The sequence below is a fragment of the Oncorhynchus masou genome, chromosome 5 (assembly GCF_036934945.1).
Source record: "Oncorhynchus masou masou isolate Uvic2021 chromosome 5, UVic_Omas_1.1, whole genome shotgun sequence".
Classification (NCBI taxonomy): Eukaryota; Metazoa; Chordata; class Actinopteri; order Salmoniformes; family Salmonidae; genus Oncorhynchus; species Oncorhynchus masou.
Genome location: NC_088216.1, coordinates 28,190,002 through 28,212,025, shown reverse-complemented (window position 1 = coordinate 28,212,025; position 22,024 = coordinate 28,190,002). Strand labels below are relative to the sequence as shown.

The following is a 22,024-nucleotide window of genomic DNA, read 5'->3' as shown; positions in this document are numbered from 1 at the left end:
CATAATATCTGTCAGACTCCAAATACCTGGAGTGAAGGATTGAAATGGAGTGTAGCTTAGACTATTTGTGTAGGCCTAAACTGGACTTTGCCTTGTCATATAGAGGTGTAACAGTGCCCCTATTTGACCCACATGCCGTCTGTTGTGCTTTTGTTTTTATTTAATATGTAAGGTTTTTGTTTTTTCCCCACAGCTGCTTTGCGTTGTATTTAGAGCACCAGAATATTGCTCTTCCATTGTACCACACGGATAATTGTTTGCTCATCTAATGTTTCTTCTTCTCTTCTCTTCCAGTGCTGTGTGCGAAGAACTTGTCAAAGAAAGACTTCTTCCGTGAGTAGTAACCATTTTTTTTGTATCAGTGCTATTTCTGTCCTCCCCCCGTGCATTGGGATGGGATTGTCAGCTAGCTGGCTGGCTTTGAAGCTTTCAGTAGATGGAGTCCCGTAGGAGCTCAGTCTGCCTGAAGTATTGGCTGACGAATACAGATTAAAGATAGAACTCATGATGCACATCGACGCTAGTCCCCGATGATATCCAATGAAGTAGAAGAGCGTCGGTGATGCCTGACGCTTGCTGTTATGACCGACACAGATGAGCAAAGCATTAATGTAGTTTTAATAGTATTTTAATGTTACTCGGTCATTAGGCTGACTGTGAAAGGCTACCCGGTCGTTAACTGTGGGGTTTCTGTATCTTACTATCTTCACATTGGCTTTATGCCAGAGGCTCTGGTGTAGTTTTATATGATGGCGAGACGGAGATACCCATCACAAATAAATACCTCTGATGGAACACAAAGCGCAGGCACATCCTCTTCGTCGGCTAATTATCATAGTGTAGGATTTTGGTAAAGCGAGTGAATTGGAACATTCTTTAGGCTTTACAGTTGCACATCTCCTTTGAATGTATTGGATTACTGTGGGCTTTAAGGCACAGTTTCCTGTAAATGACGCATTCCCCCCCACACACACACACACACACACACACACACCTGCAGAGGGAAGTCCCTGCTTCCTCTGCCAGTATGGCATAGGGTTGAATGTGACTCAACAAGTTTGACCTGTGGGAGGTATCATTGCCTGGAGCAACACGTACTCCTAACTATAGTCACACACAGTATGTCACTTCTATGGAGCACAGTCTGTGTGTGTGTGTGTGTGTGTGTGTGTGTGCGTGTGCGTGTGCATACCAAGTTTCCGTTAGGAAAATTTGGTGCCGAACAACGTGACCAAGATTTTAATTTCCCAGACATCCATATGCGTAACTCATTAGGGCATCCACCCACGGGACTCAAAATCACATTTTAGATTACTGTAATTAATCTTAACAGAATGTAGAAGAGCCTGTAAATAAAGTAGAACAATGTTCTTGTTCCAACGTGACAGGTTTTATTGAAAAGCAAAACATTTACCCGTTGTGTATTGATCCCTGCTATAAATCAACAATGGATATTATTTTTTAAATATTGAAACATTTAGTGTAGGAAAAACAAGTCTCCTACACAGTACAACACAACTTAAAATATCATATTTGTATAATACAATTTGCGAACGACCTGACCTATAGGCTATTTGTATGAACACTTTCATTAATAAATAGCAAAACACAACTGTTTTCAAATACAATCTAGCCTTTCTAATTTAATTTAGCCCAGGCATGAACATTTTTAAGTAAGCCTAATAACTAACTAAACATGGCTGTCTACGATAACCAGGGCCGGCCGGTCATGGCAGCTTTTGTCAAATTAACTTCAGATTTTACTTTTGGTAGCAAGTTAGGAAAATTTGGTTAATGTTAGGGAAAGAGTTTTGACGTTAATTTGACAAAAGCTGGATCTCTTCTAGTCATGACTGGGCCGGCCCGCACCACTCCCCATTCCCACTGTAATTCAGCACCACAGCAGTGGAAAGAGGACACGCTAGGTGGCCTCAAAATGAGAAATCGTCAAACTGATGTTGAACAATCAAATTCGATATGTAAATTAACTAAATGTCTTAAGGCTGGTTCATTGCGAGAAAGCTTATTACAATGCTAATGTGAAACGAGGCCCGCGCCATGCATTTATGAAAGCACTTGTTTCCAAAGCCCAAATGATATCGCACTCTATACAGTTCTCCTGGATGATGTTAATAAATGTTATGTTTATTGTCATTTGAACTATCGTGAGGTCGTGTCAAGTGTGATATACGTGGATCTATTGAGAACTCTGTTTCCTATATGCAGTTGGCTGCCTAGTGATTGCAACTCTGCGATGTGAATAGTTGGCAACAACGTCTTGTTTACAAATACTGGTGAATAAGCTCAACTGAAATACACATCATTACTCTAGTCTAGCAATCCATTCCAGGTCTTTCTACTATACATGACACGGGCGGGACATGTTGATCTGGCGTAGGTCGGGAGCAGTGTGTGTGTGTGTGTACCGTCTCTTATCATATTTCCAATGAGTCTAATAGACTGGCGTGGAAAGACATGCTTCTGAGCTGCTTGCTCAACTACATATACACACAATACTTTCTATGTATGTTATCTGAATGAGTCACAGTGTAAATAAAGGTCCGTTGACAATGACTGTTTTGTATGCCGTCTTATGACTCAGCTGTTGTATTTGAATGCAGTTCAATAGAAACTATCATTTTGACGTGCACATACATGTCCTGCATTTTGGCTCCAATTTCAGCTATAAGCTATAAAAAGAGAGTTTGCACACACTATATATAAACTCCCAGTAATTTATTGGGTAAATCCGATTTACCCAGTAAATTACTGGGAGTTTATATATAGAGTTTGCGACTCTTTTTTTTTTATAGCTTATAGTTTATTTGCCGTTTCGTCAGCACCTTTTACAGAAAAATAATTTTCTCTGGGTGTGCGCCAGCTCATGTTTTCTATCTAATTTCAGCTATAACATATCTTCATGTTAGATAATTAATATTATGTGAATTTAGGTCTGTTCATAGTCATTGTTTCTATGCCATCAGCCTGTGAATACAGTTACCTAGAAACTTATTCAGGCACACATCCTCCATTTAATATCAACACTTTTTCCATGCTAGATAAATGAACCATACTGTGAATATAGTTCCATTGACTCCATTGTTTCTATGCCATCCACAGTTGTGAATACAATCCTCCATTTTGGCTCCTCCTCCACAGGGCTGCCTGACCCCTTTGCCAAAGTGGTGGTGGACGGCTCGGGGCAATGCCACTCCACGGACACCGTGAGGAACACGCTGGACCCCAAGTGGAACCAACATTATGACCTGTAAGTCACCAGGGAAGACTCTAAACTGGGGGACCACCTTAGACCTATAAACCCTTGTTTCACCATGTCTTCCTACTTCCAGCTTGTCTCAGCAAGGTGGAATTTATCCTTTCAGAGCTTCAAAAGTGCCTAGTGGGAAGGAATAGTATAACCTCATCCCCAGGAGGAACGTCTGGCGTGTGTAGGGACTAGGGTCTGGATTTGGTGGAACTCACTGTTATCTCCTGAAGAAACCACTTCCTATAATGGATGCCAAAGAACTACAGACAACTGCTAACGCAACCTCCCATGTTGACTATGGTTTTCAATGTTATCACGCTGTTCTGGTTCCATTGACTAAGCTGTGGCGTCTCCATGTGCTGCTATGATAAGCGTGTGAGGAATGCAGCAGGTTACCCTCCCTTCCCGTGCTAATGTGCAGGAACACCCACCATAAACCATTTGAGGCCTTTTGACTGGGCTACTGCACGCTCACTCTAAGGCTAGTCTGAAATGGCACCCTATTCCTATGTAGTGCACTACTTTTGACTGAAGTCCTGGTCAAAAGTAGTGCACTTTATAGTGAATAGGGTGCCATTTCAGACGCAACTCTAGTCTAACCATTGCGACTGTCCGACTGAATATTTGGACTGAAATGAGCCATGTGTTGTGAATGTTGCGCAGCAAGCTTTACATGCTCTTCTAGGGAGTAATCGCCACTGGACCCAAAGGACCTACTGGCAACGCGTTACAGGAGAGGGATGTAGCGGGAGGGAGCGGGTGAAGAGGAGAGAAAGCTAGAAATGGGGAGAGAGGGGTGTGTGAGGGGTGTGTGGGTTACAAAAGCATTGGGGAACTATGCAGAGATGTGGGTGTCTTGGCACCAAACCACTATGCGCAGATTGAATAATACAGAGAATGTAGTTACATCATCAATTAGGTCCCCAAGAAAGAAAAGAACAAAAAAAACATACGTTTGGCACTGCAGCAGGAAGACATATTTGCTAGCTTTGCGCACACGTGTAGATGTCCCTGTCTGTCTCTCTCGCTGTGTCTATTTTTCCGTGTGTGTGCCCCCCCCCCCCGCCATGCTTGTCTTCGCTTGTCTTCAAACACTTGCCTCTCCACTGGTCTTAGGGGAGTCACCCCTGCCAGTGACCCCTGACCCCAGGGCTCTGTCACAGGAAATGGCTGACATGCCAAGGAGCACAGCCACAGATGGAGCCTTCAGCCTCAGCCTGTTGGCTGGCAGGTTGCCACTGCTCTCCACACTTCCCTCCACACCAGGCCAAGCTAATTGCTCAGCACACAGCCTACCCAGCAGCCCCCTCTCTGTGGGTCTGCTACTGTAGTGTAGCCGTCTGGACTACAGGTCATTACAGTTACTGCAGAATACATCCTTCATCTGCCCTATGTGCACATTCATGGAAGGTACTGGTGTGCGAAATACACCAATTAAATGCTTTTCGTTTGAAATGCATGGGGTTGAGTGTACACATTGAAGAAATAGGGCACAGTCAAGGAGTGTGTGACACACACCCATTGACTAGTGCTTGTGTACTGCAAAACAGGCTGAGTTTTGACGTTGCAGTTTTCACTAATAGTCATTGATTTTGCAATTACAGCGTAACTTATCTAGTTATACGTTTGCAGACAGATGCCATTAAACCAGAAAAGAGAGAGCTGTCAAAACATGTATTAGTTCAGACAGTGTTTGGAGCTTGGGGAGGAGCATACATTCTGCCCCGCTCTGTTTTCATATTCGGTGCGTTAGCGCCTGCAGCAGGGCAGGCAGCATTAGAGAGTGCCAGGTGATGGAGCTCCCAATGGGATGCTAATGCACTGTATATCCCTTAGGCAAGCTAGAGACGTTATGAATAGTAAAGGGGTTGTTTTAGAGCACAAGGCCCGTAAGCGCTGTCGCTGCCCTCTGTAGGAACCAATCTGGGTGAATATGTGACCCATTTTAGCTTCATTACTGTATGTTAGAGCCCTTGATCAATTTATACGGTAGAAGGCGGTATTTCATATTTCCATAGAGAAGTTAATTGATGCGATTGACGGTTGTACTTTTCAGAGGCCATGATTGGTGAAAACCCATTCACACTCCTCCTCTCACTGCACCGACCACGCTATCCTCCTCACCAGCTTCCTCCCCTCTCTCCCACCCCGGTTCCCTAATCGCTCGTCCCTCTCGGCACAGGAAACCCAGAGCAGGTGGCTGCCGTGCTGTCATCCCAGAAGGCAGAGCTGGTCTCGCCAGCCGCCAGGGGAGGAAGTGTGATGGTGTCGTCTGTCTCGGCCGTCGATTAGTCTAGATGTCTATATCTAGTCTCATTACCTTTAAGCCTATCTGAGCTGGCAGACTGGCGTGACTGGGCACCAAGTGGCATGACTAGATGTCTCCCATTGTGCCACCCCAGCTCACCAGTCACCATCAGTCACAAACCAGTGATTTGGCAAACTTGTTGACTCATCAGCTTAGAAACTGATCGAAGGCCAGTTAAGTGTTCCACCCTAATGAAGTAAGGGATTTGGAAGAGTAAACTGATCCGAGATCTGATTGGCATACTTACACCCACTTGAAATGAAAAGCTCTTCAAACTAACTAGACTGAGGCTTTGTAAGTAATACTTACCATACTGTGGTATTATCATATAGCTATACTTAGCCGTATGCACGGACAAGTGGGTTTCCTTCTCCCTCTCTCTCTCTGTTTTTCTTTCTCCTCCTTAATTTGCTGTGGTAAGCACTGTTCTAATCACGGGCTCTACCTGCAAAGCCAGACTGCACATGGTTTCACAAATGTGTGTGTACACGTGTGTCTTCCTCAAGTCATTTTGACTGAGGAAATTGTGTTTACCTGTCCTCATTTTCAAAGCCCCAGACGCTAGGTCACTGTCTGGTCTGCTCTCTCATTTCCCCTTAAACGCAGCCTGGGTTTGCAACACACACACACTCCAAATCATGTTGTTGGCCCATGCATTACCACCACAGTGTAGAGGTGGAGTAACTTGGCTTAGTTTTGAAGCCTTTATCCAAATCTAGATCAGACAGCAGGTGGACATTTCAACCCACAATGCAAGCAAGGCTTTTAATATGAAAAGAAAAACCAGCTTCGATTTAATGTGCTTAGATTAAATTTTCATTTCATTTCTGTCCATCATTCCTTTAAAGACGGAACTATGCAAAAAGTCATACTCCTCAATGGAAGCATTTATATCGTCCACAGACATCAGTTGCCAGTGATATTAGTATCAGATATTTGAGCTGACTTGTCTATTGACAAAAGGAGACACTGTGAGTGAGCAAATTTGAAAACTGACTATACAACCTCTCCCCACTCCCTTTAACAGTATGGGCCATGTGCATCTTCTATGTGCGCTCTGGGAAACTCTTCTCCAGGAAACCCTTCATGATATATACGTACCCATGGAGGAGGGCTGAGTTGGCAGCAGTGTTGGGAAAGCTGTAATTAGACCAGTCAGTGTGTGTTACTGTAAGTGCTGTCTGTCTGGGAGACTGTGGTGCAGAGGGGAGACGAGGGGTTCTCCTCTCTCTGATTCATGATGACGAGGCTGACCTTATAGTCAGTCAAGCAGCTTCATCGTCGTCATCGTGGACAGTTGGCACACTGTAATCAGATTCATTTAGACATCAGAACCCCTCCATACGTTCTGTGCTGTGACTTTGTGTACACACTTGTTTCTTTAGTAGGTCATCCTCTTCGGTATGTATGTGCAGGTGTGTGTGTGTATGAGATGTGTGGGTACGTCTCTCCTTATTAGCTTCTCTGTTACCCTGGGATAATGACCCGGCACTCCAAAAGCACACGGATGAGACACAGACCCACTCAGTGTTATAAGTGATGCATTTAAAGATATTAAAAGATGCATATTAAAACGACTGCCTCACTCACATTCACATTCTCTCTCTCTCTCTCTCTCTCTCTCTCTCTCTCTCTCTCTCTCTCTCTCTCTCTCTCACACACAGGTAGGTACATCGTTTGGTCTGTTATGTATTTAGTGACTCATATTAAAGGGACTGTCTCTATCATCCACAGGTATATTGGGAAGTCTGACTCCATCACCATCAGTGTGTGGAACCACAAGAAGATTCACAAGAAGCAGGGGGCCGGCTTCTTGGGCTGTGTACGCCTTCTCTCCAACGCCATCAACCGCCTCAAAGACACCGGCTGTAAGTGTGTGTGTGCGTTCAAGCATGTATTAGAGCAATAATTAATTTGGGACCGTGCACATTTGAGCAAAAATGTATGTGAATGTGTGAGTGTGCTTTACACAGTGTGCGTCTGTCTAGCGGTGGTCTGTCTAGTGTGAGACAGCAAAAAACCTCCCAACGATGACTCAAACCCAGACACACATTCCCCCCTCTATTCATCATTATTCCACTCCTAGTACGCAACACATGATCTGATTTATAGACCACATCAAAGACAAGACAGGTTTCTGTCCTGCCCCACTGCCTAGAAGGCCCTATTACACACACACACACACACACACACACACACACACACACACACACACACACACACACACACACACACACACACCTGCCATTAAACCCTATTGATTGACGTCCATCTGGGAGTCTGGCACTGTCGCTGCTCCGCTCTGCCCGCTCCCTCCCTGGGTATCAGGTGCCAGTCTGGCTGGCTAGGGCACGGAGCTTGTTGGCGCTGCCTGGCCTGGTGAGACGGATGCCATTGAGAGCGGGATAGTGGGCTCTTGGGAGTTGGGAGTCTCGACCACGCCTGGCGGTGCCAGCTCAAACATACTCCCTGGGGTTTCCACCTCTAGCGTGAAGGGAAACACACACACACACACACGGCCTGCTGTCTCTTCAGACACAGGCTAACTGTATGTGAAGTAGACGTGCTGTCTCCCTTTTCTACTCTTGCAGTGACTGCTTCTTAATGAGTACTTTCTGGAAAGTCTATTCCTTTGTTTTACCTGGCTTGTTAGCCGTTAGCTGCTGCATTCAGACTGGGTCCCACCCCGACTGCTAGCATTAGCAGTGAACAACCGTAGGTATAGAGCATTGCTCTTTTCAGCCAAGCTATAACATTTAACGGTTAAAGATGCTAGCTAGGCTGTTAAACTAGCTGTCTCCACTTACAGTATATTGCTATGCTGTGATGTAGTCCTAATTGTACATCTAACTGCCCTACTTTCCTCACCCTCCATCTATAGTATATCTGTATAACTATCTATACCACTCAGCGGTTTTCTCCCTAAGTGGTGAGAGTCCTCTAGAAATTGTCAGTCAGACAGTGTGGCACTGAAGCCAGTCAGTATGGGTAGATGCTGCTGATGTGGACAACAAGGGAGACAGGCTGTCGCAAAGCACCAGTCCTCACATAACCCGCCCCCGCCCGCCTGTCTGTCTGTGGTCCAGCCACCACAGTCTCTAGGGGCCTCTTCTGCTGCCGCGCCGTTTCCTAACAGTCTGGCCCGGTACAGCTCTACAACTTCCTGTACTGCAACTTACTGTAGCATCACACACACACGCACTGGACATTAACCTCAGAGCTCTTTGTCCTAGTTACAAATGGCAGGCCTCAGGATTCTATCCTTTTTGTTGTTGTCTTATTTTACCATCATTTATTTAAACTGGTTTTGGTGCGTCTGTGATGGCGGACAATATGTATAGAATGTATACATGGGTCAGTCATTTTAGTGTTATATCGTCTAGGCACTGTCTGGGTGGCAAGACTTGTATACAGAGAGACGTGTACTGTTGATACACTGCTAATTAAGCCTACATATGCCGTGTAGACAGTGTCGTGTTTTCTTTGTGTGGTATTTTTGGTTCCCGTACCCTTTGTATTCCCCTGCTCTTTCCTTTCATCTGAGCTTGACCCCCCCCCCGCCCTTTCCTTTATTTTATGTTATTTTTTCAATGCACCTCAGATGTTTGCAGGGCCAGGATACAGTTTCACTTATTCTCTTTTTTTTACTCCTCTGAAAGCTGCTTACTATTCCAGCCTTGTAACCCCTAGGCCGCCCCTGTTTTGTCTAGACACGTATCCGGAACAGATCCCCAATCCACAGTACAGTGCTGTCTGTCAGGAAGACACCCCCCCACCCCCACCACCACCACCACCACCTGTCTCCCGTAGCCTAGGGTGTGCTCTCACTTTCTGCTCCCCCTGACCCAGACCAAAGAGTTAGCTAATAGGAGCTGACATGTCTAGGATGTTTTGGGATGAGTAGAGGGAGAGCAGCTATGGCTGATTTGGGATCAGGGCTTAACCTGCACTGTGAAATGGAGACCCCTTTATTAGTGTAGGCCTCCTTCCATTGGCTGACGGTCTTGTTCATAGGCAGAGTTGATGTCGTGCTCTGACTGTTAGTCGTCATCTGTTCATATTTCTCTTGTCCAAGGTATTAAAGTTTTCTTCACCTCTTGTTTTGAAGGGAAAGTAGTTTGTTGTATGAGGATTGTGTTTTAACCCTTATTTTACCAGGTAAGTTGACTGCGAATGCATTCTTATTGACAGCAACAACCTGGGGAATAGTTACAAGGGAGAAGAGGGGGGATGCATGAGCCAATTGTAAGCTGAGGATGATTAGGTGGCCAAGATGGCATGAGGGCCAGCTTGGGAATTTAGCCAGAACACCAGGGTTAACACCCCTACTATTACGATAAGTGTCATGGGATCTTTAGTGACCAAAGGGAGTCAGGACACCAGTTTAACGTCCCATCCGAAAGACGGCACCCTACACAGGGTAATGTCCCCAATCACTGCCCTGGGATCTTTTTTTAAACCAGAGGTAAAGAGTGCCTCCCGTCCAGGGACCAATTATGACCAACCCTGCTTAGCTTCAGAGGCAAGCCAGCAGTGGGATGCTGCTGGCTGGTATGATGTTGCTCTTGTGGTGATGACATAGCAGTATTGTTATAGCAGTGTTTGTCTTGTCCTTACTCAATGCTAAGGCCCGACAGATATAATTCAATTAAGTTTTAGAAATTCCCTTGGGGAATAATAAGTGATTCTTTGCTCATTAATATTGTTTTTCTTCTAACCCCACAGATCAGAGACTGGACCTGAACAAGCTGGGCCCCAATGACAACGACACAGTGAGAGGCCAGATAGTTGGTGAGTAGATCTGTGCAGTGCTATGGACAGCTCACAAGTATGCGCATACACACACACACACACAAAAACACACTGACACAACCACAGGTCTGGTGGATGTTTCGCCACTATCATCGGACTGTCTGAAAGGAAAGCCATGACTGCCTGAGTAGCTCGTCGTCTCGTTTCTAAGTAAAACCACCTTTGACCTCTTAGGTTTCCACGGAGTCTGTTTGCACAACACAGACGGGGCTCTCTGGATCCAGTGTCTCAGTACTCTGGGTTTACCTCACCACACACTGCTTTTAGTGTTGGAGTTCTTTTCCAGACTGTGACCTGACCAGGAAGAACACTGAGCCCCAGTTCAACTAGGGTCGAGAGTTTCCCTTGGTCAGGTTACGGTTAGGATAATCTCATTCTCATGGCCTTAGTTGTACAGCATTACATGATATTGTTCTAACTGCTGCTGTTGTCACCTGTCTCCAGTGAGTCTACAGTCCAGAGACCGTATCGGCACAGGAGGCCCCGTGGTGGACTGCAGCCGTCTGTTTGATAATGATTTACCTGATGGGTAAGGCCTCCGGATGTTTCTTAAGACTAAAGCTACATTATGTACCAGTTTGCGTGTTTCCAATGAGAGGCGCTGCATGGCCAATCTGGCGTTTGCTTTGGCCGTACAGCATTTTAAGTCAGGGCATTCATACTTATTTCACTTTGTGTAGCAGAGCTGTTGAGCAGAACTGTTGTCAAGGAAGTGAGTTTGTATTTATACAGGACATCCTGCCCCCACCTTCCATCAACCAGTCATGCCGATGTTATACGGAACCCTCTTAGTTGTTACAAAATTTGTGAGGGGCTCGATTTCGCCTCTGCAAGCCGGATTGCCGGATCAAGCATAAATCCGCTATTAAATTTACGTTGTTTGTTATTGTATAAGGTTTAGCTTGAAAGTTGAAATCTGAATCTGGTTGGAATAGGGGCATATTGAATCTGGTTGGATAAAAACAATTCTAATGCATATGGAAATACTTGTTCCTTGGTCTGTTGCTCACTGTGTCTGTCTTCCTGTGTCTGTCCGTCTGTATCAGCTGGGAGGAGCGGAGAACAGCCTCTGGTCGGATCCAGTACCTTAACCACATCACACGCACCACTCAATGGGAGAGGCCCACCCGGTACGTCAACACACACACACACACACACACACACACACACACACACACACCTACACCTACCTTTGCACCAGATGGAATCTCCCTCAGAAGCTACTGACCCTGGAGTGCTGCCAACATCCAGCAGACCATTTCTTCACACACTGAGTACCAAAGGTCAAATCCATCAACTGCAATTTACATAAATAGTCCAGACATTCTTTATAATACAACACATCATCAACCTCCCTCTTCACCTCTGGCCTGTTTATTAGTCTATCTTCCTTACATTTCCCTTGAAAAGGGCACTCAACCTCTCCCATTTAAGTCCTAAGGGAAACCATGGCTTATATGCCACAACAACCCCAAGCTTGTCTGGTAGTATATTGTGCCTGGCTGACCCAGAAAATAGGCAATCCATGCACTATTGTAAAAGGAAAACAAACCAGTCACAGGGCAGCCTAATGAGTGAGTTCCTATCAATTTCCTGAAAGGCTCAGTCCCATAAATAGGGCCAGCCAGGTTTGGCTTGGCCCAACTTTCTCCTGGAACAACTGTTGCCTTCCTTACTTGGTTCCCGTATCAGTGGAGCCAATAGGGAAGTAAGCAAACAAATAAATTACCCCTCTGGAGCTGGCCTTCCTATTTTTCTTTAAGCGTGAGGGGTGAGGGGTGTGCTGTGGGATTGGGTTAGGGGAGAGGAGGTGGGCGAGGCAGGGGTTAAGGCGTGGGGCGGGGTTGTCGAAGGGGAACCAAGGCGTCAGCGGCCCTGGATGGCCAGACAAAGTGGTCTGGGGGAGTGGAGGGGGGGCTCTCTCCTCTCCTTTTCTCGCTCCCTTTGACCAGTCATCTTATCAGTTGCTTTCCTGCCACTCTCATGGACTAGACTGCCACTGAGACAGACACACACACACACACACACACACACACACACACACACACACACACACACACACACACACACACAAAAACAATACCCAATCAAATGTGCACACTTTCTTAGATATTATCTAATTATTTGTGTGTGTCCCCCTCCCCCTTTTCCAGGCCGGCGTCTGAGTACTCCAGCCCCTCCGGGCGGCCCCTCAGCTGCGTGGTGGATGAGAACACGCCGGTCATGACACCCAACGGGGCAGCCATCGGTGTGCTGCCCAGCAGTGGCAGTGACCCGCGGGTCCAGGAGAGACGCGTCCGCTCCCAGAGACACAGGAACTACATGAGCAGGACCCACCTCCACACCCCGCCGGACCTGCCAGAGGGATACGGTGAGACCCACACACACAAAAAAAAAAACATACCGGCATACAAAGACCTGCACACAAACATGTACACTAACACACACACACACACACGTTCACATAACTAATGTATACACACTAATTTTCACACTGCCTGACCTGCCTAGGGGATATGGTGGTCAGGTGATGTGGTTACAGACACACACACAAACCCGCATGACCTACCTAAGGGATATGGAGAGGGCAGAGGACAGGGGTGCAGTCAGAGACACACAACACCCTCTGCCTGACCTACCTAAGGGATATGTGTACAGTTACTCATTATCGAGGAGAGAGAGACACGCTCACTCAGCCAGCATGATGTGCCAAAGGCTTCTGTAAGCACAGTCACATGCTTACATAAACACACCTCAACTGACCTGACTCAGAACTACAGTGTCACACGAACACACACACACTGTAATTATCAGTGAAAGGAATTCATGGACCCTGCAGTGTCCACGTACAGTTGAAGTCGGAAGTTTACATACACTTAGGTTGGAGTCATTAAAACTCGCTTTTCAACCACTACGCAAATTTCTTGTTCACAAACTATATTTCTTGGCAGGTCGGTTAGGATATCTACTTTGTGCAAGAAACAAGTCATTTTTCCAATAATTGTTTACAGACAGATTATTTCACTTATAATTCACTGTATCACAATTCCAGTAGGTCAGAAGTTTCACACACTAAGTTGACTGCCTTTAAATTAACCAGCTTGGAAAATTCCAGATAATGATGTCATGGCTTTAGAAGCTTCTGATAGGCTAATTGACATAATTTGAGTCAATTAGAGGTGTATTTCAAGGCCTACCTTCGAACTCAGTGTGTCTTTGCTTGCCATCATGGGAAAATCAAAAGAAATCAGCCAAGACCTCAGGAAAAATTAAATGGTAGACCTCCACAAATCTGGTTCATCCTTGGGAGCAATTTCCAAACGCCTGAAGGTACCACGTTCATCTGTATAAACAATAGTACGCAATTATAAACACCATGGGACCACGTAGCCGTCATACCGCTCAGGAAGGAGATGTGTTTTGTCTCCTAGAGTCCTATATGGACATAACCTGAAAGGCCGCTCAGCAAGGAAGAAGCCACTGCTCCAAAACCGCCATAAAAAAGCCAGACTACGGTTTGCAGCTGCACATGGGGGGACAAGATCGTATTTTTGGGGAGAAAAAGCTTTTTAGCTTGCGAGCCGAAGAACACCATCCCAACTGTGAAGCATGGGGTGGGGGGGGGGGGCAGCATCATGTTGTGGGGGTGCTTTGCTGCAGGAGGGACTGGTGAACTTCACAAAATAGATGGCATCATGAGGAGGAAAATTATGTGGATATATTGAAGCAACATCTCAAGACATCAGTCAGGTAGTTAAAGCTTGGTCCAAATGGGTTTTCCAAATGGACAATGACCCCAAGCATACTTCCAAAGTTGTGGCAAAATGGCTTAAGGACAACAAAGTCAAGGTGTTGGAGTGGCCATCACAAAGCCTAGACCTCAATCCTATAGAACATTTGTGGGCAGAACTGAAAAAGCGTGTGCGAGCAAGGAGGCCTACAAACCTGAATGTTACTTACACCAGCTCTGTCAGGAGGAATGGGCCAAAATTCACCCAACTTATTGTGTGAAGCTTGTGGAACGCTACCTGAAACGTTTGACCCAAGTTAAACCATTTAAAGGTAATGCTACCAAATACGAATTGAGTGTGTATGTAAACTTCTGACCCACTGGGAATGCTTAAATAGCTTAAATAAATCGTTCTCTCGACTATTACTCTGATATTTCACATTCTTAAAATAAAGTGGTGATCCTAACTGACCTAAGACAGGGAATTTTTACTAGGATTAAATGTCAGGAATTGTGAAAAACGGAGTTTATCTGTATTTGGCTAAGGTGTATGTAAACCTCCGACTTCTACTGTAGCAGCGTACTACCAGGGCAAACATGGCTTTGTTGTCAGCCTTTGAGAGGGTAGTACAACAATCTCCCTGCTGCTACAACCACAGCCTTCACCCCTCCTTCCCTCTCTCCCCCTCCCTGTCTCTCTAGATCCCTCTGTCCCTCCCTACGTTTCTCAGCTCCCTCCCCCTCTCTCCTTCCTTTCCTCCCTCTCTCAGCTTCCCTCTTCCCACAGCACCACATCATGACAGCTGCAATCAGCGCAGGCTGTGTTTTCAAGGCCCCTCTTCTCTCCTCACCCCTCTTCTCCTCGTGTTTGCGAACACTTCCCAAGTGTTCTCGCAGTGCAGAGTGATATTCCCACAAAGGAGAGATGGAGAGGGGGAGCGAGCCAAAGAGGAGGAGAGTGATTGAAGGGAAGGGAGAGAAAGAACATTTCCCCCATGTGGAGGACAGGAAAGGGTGCATTCAAGGGGAACTGGTTTTCATTTGGATGTTTTTGGTCAACCCCACGTCTGCCCTTGTCAAAGCGTCAGATATTATTGTTCCCTCTGTACAGCCTCAGTCTTGTATACATTATACATGCAGATGGAACGTATTACATACATTATGCAATATGATTTAAGTACTACAGGCTGGTGGTTGCTAGGCTGTTGCTATGGATTGCAGCTATTTTGAGCACCCCATGCACACAGTGTTGGACCAGTTTGACTTTCACAGCCAGAGACCAACAAACAATTAAATGATGTATTTAATGGCTTATTTGCTTGTAATCACGTCCGCCAGCCAATTCTTTCTCTCTCTGTATATATGGTAGTGGTTAGCCTGAGGACGAGATTCATTTGATAGGGACAGATACAACTAAAAACATTGTCATGTCGGATGTCAACAGTCGAGTGTATTGCACCATTATTTAATATGCTGTAGCTAAACACTGATTTACAACGCCAGCCCACCAGTCACCACAATCTCCCTGTTCTGTGGAAGTTCCCCATCCTCTATTTCTACCTCCTATTTTAATATACGACACAACTTAGCAAGTTCATAAATGATGAGGATTTACGGCGTATACCAAACATTCGTCGGGGCAGGGACTCTACAAGGTGTCGAAAGCTTTCCACAGGGATGCTGGCCCATGGTGACTCCAATGCTTCCAACAGTTGTGTCAAGTTGGCTGGATGTCCTTTGGGTGGTGGACCATTCTTGATACACACGGGGAAACTGTTGAGCGTGAAAGACTCAGCTGCGTTGTAGTTCCTGACACAAACCGGTGCGCCTGGCACCTGCTACCATACCTCGTTCAAAGGCACCGACATTTTTCATCTTGCCCAGTCACCCTCTGTATGGTATACACATACACAGTCCATGTCTGAAGGCTGAACAAATCCTCCTGGGCCTGACTCCTCCCCTTCATCTACACTGTTTTGAAGTGGATTTAACAAGTGACATCAATAAGGGATCATAGCCTATCATTTCACCTGGTCAGTCTATGTCCTGGAATGTTTTGTACACTCAGTGTATATCTCCTGCGCCTCTGTGTTGAACTGCATAAACTCCAGGCTCAACACAGAGCTCTGTAGAAGAACTGAACCAGAGAGTCTTTGAAGGAAATGATAAGGGTGGTGATGAATGCCATTCAGTTAGAATGGCGGTGATCCATGCCCCTGAAAATGCCCAATGTTCATGGCAGAGGTTGGCAGAGGTGACTCACTTAAGGCCAGGGGGGCGTTTTTCTCCTTCGACTCAGTCAGTGACTCTTGACCAGTTGGGTGGAACTGAGGGAGTGAGAGGTGAGCTGGGTGGAATATGTGGTGTCGGAAGGAAATCTTGGTTAATGGGGATGAATGAGGGACTACATGTGCATGCACGAGGCGCGCTCGCGCGCGCACACACTCTCTGATGCCCTTTCACAGTCGGTGCACTCATACTAGGTGGTTCACTCTGGTGTCCTGTCCAGATTTTTGGAACATAAATACGGATTCGTGTGCCGTTTAAGTTGAGAGAATTGAAGAACAAAAGGGTGTGCCATTTAAGATTGCCTCCTCTTTTCTCACGGCGTTGTCTTTTTGTGCCCTCTCCCTCACAGAGCAAAGAACCACGCAGCAGGGCCAGGTGTACTTCCTCCACACCCAGACGGGCGTCAGCACATGGCACGACCCTCGAGTGCCCAGGTACACACTGCTATGAACACACACACTCACCTCCATCTCTCTCGGTCTCTCTCTCAATTCAATTTGCTTTATTGACATGAGGTAATAATGTACATTTGCCAAAGCTTACTTTGGAGATTTACAATATTAACATAATTAAAATAATAATCAATATTGTCAACGGGACAACAACAATAATGAAGGGTCAAAATAGCCATACGTAAAGCAATCTGTCGCTGTCACTCGCTCTCTCTCCTTCACACTGACTAGAAACTTTGACAATTGATCTTTCACTGTCTTTTTGGTCTCTCACCCGGGTCATAAAATGTCTCTTAATTCCAGGTAGACCTCATATTTCACTCTGTTTTCTTCTTGTCCAACTGAATGTATTTCAACTGAAATGTGTCAACTGAAATGTGCATTTAACCCAAACCCTCTGAATCAGAGAGATGCAGGGGGCTGCCAATCGACATCCATAGCGCCCGAGGAACAAGGGCGGGGGGCTGCCTTGCTCATGGGCAGAACGAAAGATTTTTACCTTGTCGGCTCGGGTATTCATGGCTCTAACCACTAGGCTACCTGCCGCCCTGGTTGTGAACCCTGACCTTTCCTCACCTCCACTGAGTATTTCTTGTTCATTGATGCGCTAATACGCACACACACACACACACACACACACACACACACACACACACACACACACACACACACACACAAGCACACCGATTTATCCCAAATAATGAACTTATCAATGTCTTGGTCTTCAGAGATTCAATATCCTTAAGATTCAACCTTGAATCATGGTCATTTGGCCCAGAACGAGTTACAAACACCCATTATGTAATGAAACAGCTTAGCCAGGCATGTGCAGACTGCTTTAGTGATGAGTCCTTAGTGGACAGTTAATACATCCCACTTCAGGGTTTTAGGTTTCAACAGCAAAGAATGTAGGTATATGGGGGAGTAGAGACCGATAGGGAGTTTTTGGAATTTATTCAAGTGTTTTCTCAGATGTTTTGCGATCGATCCAACTCTGTTGAGTTGAATTTAGGCATGCCTCTGGGATGTCCTTTTTATACTTGGAAGAAAAGATTTGTTGTGTAATTAGAAAATACAAATTGCACTCAATAATCCTACCTAACTGGTAGAATAAAGACTGCTAACAGTAGTGACTGTGTTTACAAGTCGATTTGTACTATAATAACCTGGTTCTTACACTATAAAAAATAATATACTCTCATTAACCTAGATTAATACTCAATAAAGTATAATGATAATAGTAGTAAATACTGTAGTATTATGCTCATTGTGTTATACCCTTGTTGTTTTAGCACCCTAGGTTGAGTGAGCGATGGGTTTACGTGGTTATGGTTTAGTTGTCTTCACGGTCTCCTGTGGTCCTATTTTCATGCCCAGGGATCTGAGCAACGTCAACTGTGAGGAGCTGGGTCCTCTGCCGCCGGGCTGGGAGATCCGCAACACGGCAACGGGGCGCGTCTACTTTGTGGACCACAACAACCGAACCACGCAGTTCACCGACCCGCGCCTCTCCGCCAACCTCCACCTGGTCCTCAAGTGAGTGCAAACACTGTCACTGTTCAGGCTGTGACCTTTGACTCGAGCTGGGGTCTTTACTTTTAATCTCGTGGTCTACTCAGGAGTCATGCCTTTAGCTGAAAACACTGGGTTTGCTTATTTTCTAGATCACAGTAAATTATCATGGTAGCAAAAATGTTGAGGAAGCATTCTGCCTGCTGTTAGTGAATCCATCTGCTGTGTGATGGCGTCAGATCTTTTTGTCCCATTTTATATCACTGTTGGTTTGTTGCTCTCTCCCTCTTTTCCTCCCTAGTCCAAACGGCCCTGGTCCAAACGGTTCCCGCGTGGCCATGGAGGGCCAGAGCCAGAACACTAACCTCAGGTAACCCTCCTTCCTATACATACATACATACATACATACACACACACACACACACACACACACACACACACACACACACACACACACACACACACACACACACACACACACACACACACACACACACCACACACACTTCAGGGGTGACAAATAACAACACTGACACACCATTCAACCAGACACACGTGTGTGCAAACTCAGCAACCTTTCACCATACTTATATTCACACACAGACATCACGACATCAGCGTAAGACTCAGACTGAAAAAAATGCTAACAACGTGTGACCCTACCAGTGGGCCGTCTGTGTGTGTAGCTTCGCCACTGTTGATTTTCACAGATGCCATTCAGGTTCACTAAACACACTCCTGGCTGTCTGTGCGCAAACAGTCTGTCAGCGCGCTGCCTCAGCTGAACCTCAGGTATGCCATGAAAGGCCTCTGGGCTGGATCTGGGGTTAGGGCTGGACCCATTCCACTACTGAGGAAACGCAATGTAATGTGGATCAGATGCTGCTAGGCTAGTCCTCACTCTGCAGTAAGCCAGCAGGTGTGTGTGTGTTGTGCGGGCATCCAGTTACCACGCTATTACCCACGCTGCTTTGCACACAGTAAGGTGGACACAGAGGGAGCTGGTGAAGGGCAGTAGCTAAACCCAGTTGGGAACGAGGTAAATCTAAGCTATGATATAGGGAGCTTGAATTTCTTGTCTTACATAAAGAATGTGTCATTTTTCTTTTAGTAAGAAAACATTTTTTTTTTTCATAAAAATTCTCAGTTGAAACCTTGCAATAACAGCGTTTGGCACGAGACGCGTGTTTGTGAAATCAACATCTGGTCATTCGGCACAAATAGTATCCATGTGTCAAAATGGCCCCCGGTATTGGAGCTAGCTTTGTGAGTTGGGTGTTTGGTATTTTATTAGGATCCCCATTAGCTGTTGCAAAAGCAGCAGCTACTCTTCCTGGGGTCCACACCAAACATAATACAGATGGACATAATACAGAACATCATTAGACAAGAACAGCTAAAGGACAGAACTACATATATTTAAAAAAAGGCACATGTAGCCTACATATCAATGCATACACACAAACTATCTAGGTCAAATAGGGGAGAGGCGTTGTGCCGTGAGGTGTTGCTTTATCTGTTTTTTGAAACCAGGTTTGCTGTTTATTTGAGCAATATGAGATGGAAGGAAGTTCCATGCAATAAGGGCTCTATATAATACTGTAAGTTTCCTTGAATATGTTCTGGATTTGGGGACTATGTAAAGATGTCTGGTGGGATAAGTGTGTGTGTCAGAGCTGTGTGTTAATTGACTATGTAAACAATTTGGGATTTTCAACGCAATGTTTCTTATAAAAAGAAGTGATGCAGTCCGTCTCTCCTCAACTCCTCAACTCTTGGCCAAGAGAGACTGGCATGCATAGTATTAATATTAGCCCTCAGATTACAATTAAGAGCAAAACGTGCCGCTCTGTTCTGGGCCAGCTGCGGCTTAACTAGGTATGTCCTTGCAGCACTGGACCACACGACTGGACAATAATCAAGATTAGACTAAACTCGAGCCTGCAGAACTTGCTTTTTGGAGTGTGGTGTCAAAAAAGCAGAGCATCTCTTTATTATGGCTAGACCTCTCCCCATCTTTGCAACCATTGAATCTGTATGTTTTGACCATGACAGTTTACAATCTAAGGCAACGCCAAGTAATTTAGTCTCAACTTGTTCAACAGCCACACCATTCATTACCAGATTCTGCTGAGGTCTAGCAGTTAAAGAATGATTTGTACCAAATACAATGTTCTTAGTTTTTAGAGATGTTCAGGGCCAGTTTATTACTGGCCACCCATTCCAAAACGGACTGCAATTGTTTAAGGGTTTCAGTGACTTCATTAGCTGTGGATGCTGATGTGTGTATGGTTTTATCATCAGAATACATGGACACACGTGCTTTGTTTAATGCCAGTGGTAGGTCATTGGTAAAAATAGAAAAGAGTAGAGGGCCTAGAGAGCTGCCTTGCGGCACACCACACTTTACATGTTTGAGAGACGCTTCCATTAAAGAAAACCCTTTGAGTTCTATTAGATAGATGGCTCTGAATCCACGATATGGCAGAGGTTGAAAAGCCATAGCAGTTAAGTTTTCTCAACAACAGGTTATGGTCAATAATATCAAAGGCTGCACTGAAATCTAAGAGTACAGCTCCCACAATCTTCTTATCAATTTCTTTCAACCAATCATCAGTCATTTGTGTCAGTGCAGTACATGTTGAATGCCCTTCTCTATAAGCATGCTGAAAGTCTGTTGTTAATTTGTTTACCGAGAAATTGCATTGTATTTGGTCAAACACAATTTTTTCCCCAACAGTTTGCTAAGAGCTGGCAGCAAGCTTATAGGTCTGCTGTTACGCTGATGCAAAACGCTGTCTTATTCCCTTAGGAGGGCAAGATTTGCAGCACTCTGAAAGAAGCTACTTTTGAACACTTGGAATGTGGTTTTTCTTCACAGATGAGGAAAAGTAAAGCAATGCAAACCAAAGTAATAAACTCACACACTGTTGACTTGCATAATATACATTTGGTGGTAGCAGTCGGATCCAATAGTGTCTTATTTAATTTCTTTCTTGTACCTAGAAGTGTGTTACACCACTAATCACTAATATATCGTATTCTAGTGTTTTAGTGCTGTTTAGTATTTTTACAAAAGACTGTTAGAGAGCGGTCTGTATAGCTGTGTAAGTAGATACGAGTATGGTTTTAAGCACCTGTGTGTGTGTCTGTGCTGAGCACAGGTGTGTGTGTTACTATTCTCCTCAGATGGCAGTTAGTCAAGAGCCAATTGTGTGTGTGTCTGGAATTTAACCCCCAGACTACTTGTGTTCACTCCATTTAAACAAGGCTACAATTCGGCAACATTTCTTCCACCCCCTCAGTCAGCACACTTCTATGAAGACAACATTTTCTTTATTTTATTGCTTTGTTGTCTCTCGCACAATCGTGTTTTATTGGGTATTAAAGGCACTTAGCAGAACACGGACATCTTGTTTGATTGCTGACTGGTTCTCAGCCGGAACTATAAACAGTCCGTACTGACTGACGACAGGCAAGTAAACAGGCAAAGTGAGACCAGATGATGCAGCTGATGTGTCTGATGGAGATGTTCACACTGTCTGGGGAGGAGAGTGAGTTATCTGGGGCTGGGAGGGTGGACAAAGTGTGTGTGTGAACCCTGTTTATGAATTGAGTGTGTGTGTTTGCACAATTATGTGTGTTTATGATTG

The 22,024-nt window shown here is 45.2% G+C and overlaps 1 protein-coding gene across 3 annotated transcripts in view; it reads left to right on the top strand.

Moving 5' to 3' along the window:
• LOC135539254 (E3 ubiquitin-protein ligase SMURF2-like) overlaps positions 1-22,024 on the top strand; it is an 82,900-nt gene that overhangs the window by 43,242 nt on the left and 17,634 nt on the right. For 2 of the 3 annotated variants that reach the window (XM_064965089.1, XM_064965084.1), the window contains exons 2-11: positions 295-333; positions 3,121-3,268; positions 7,311-7,444; positions 10,302-10,367; positions 10,833-10,917; positions 11,435-11,518; positions 12,542-12,759; positions 16,757-16,841; positions 18,237-18,395; positions 18,673-18,741. In XM_064965089.1, the coding sequence (XP_064821161.1) occupies positions 295-333; positions 3,121-3,268; positions 7,311-7,444; positions 10,302-10,367; positions 10,833-10,917; positions 11,435-11,518; positions 12,542-12,759; positions 16,757-16,841; positions 18,237-18,395; positions 18,673-18,741 (1,087 nt within the window). The remainder of the gene's footprint in view (positions 1-294; positions 334-3,120; positions 3,269-7,310; positions 7,445-10,301; positions 10,368-10,832; positions 10,918-11,434; positions 11,519-12,541; positions 12,760-16,756; positions 16,842-18,236; positions 18,396-18,672; positions 18,742-22,024) is intronic. The other variant, XM_064965097.1, reaches the window with a different exon arrangement.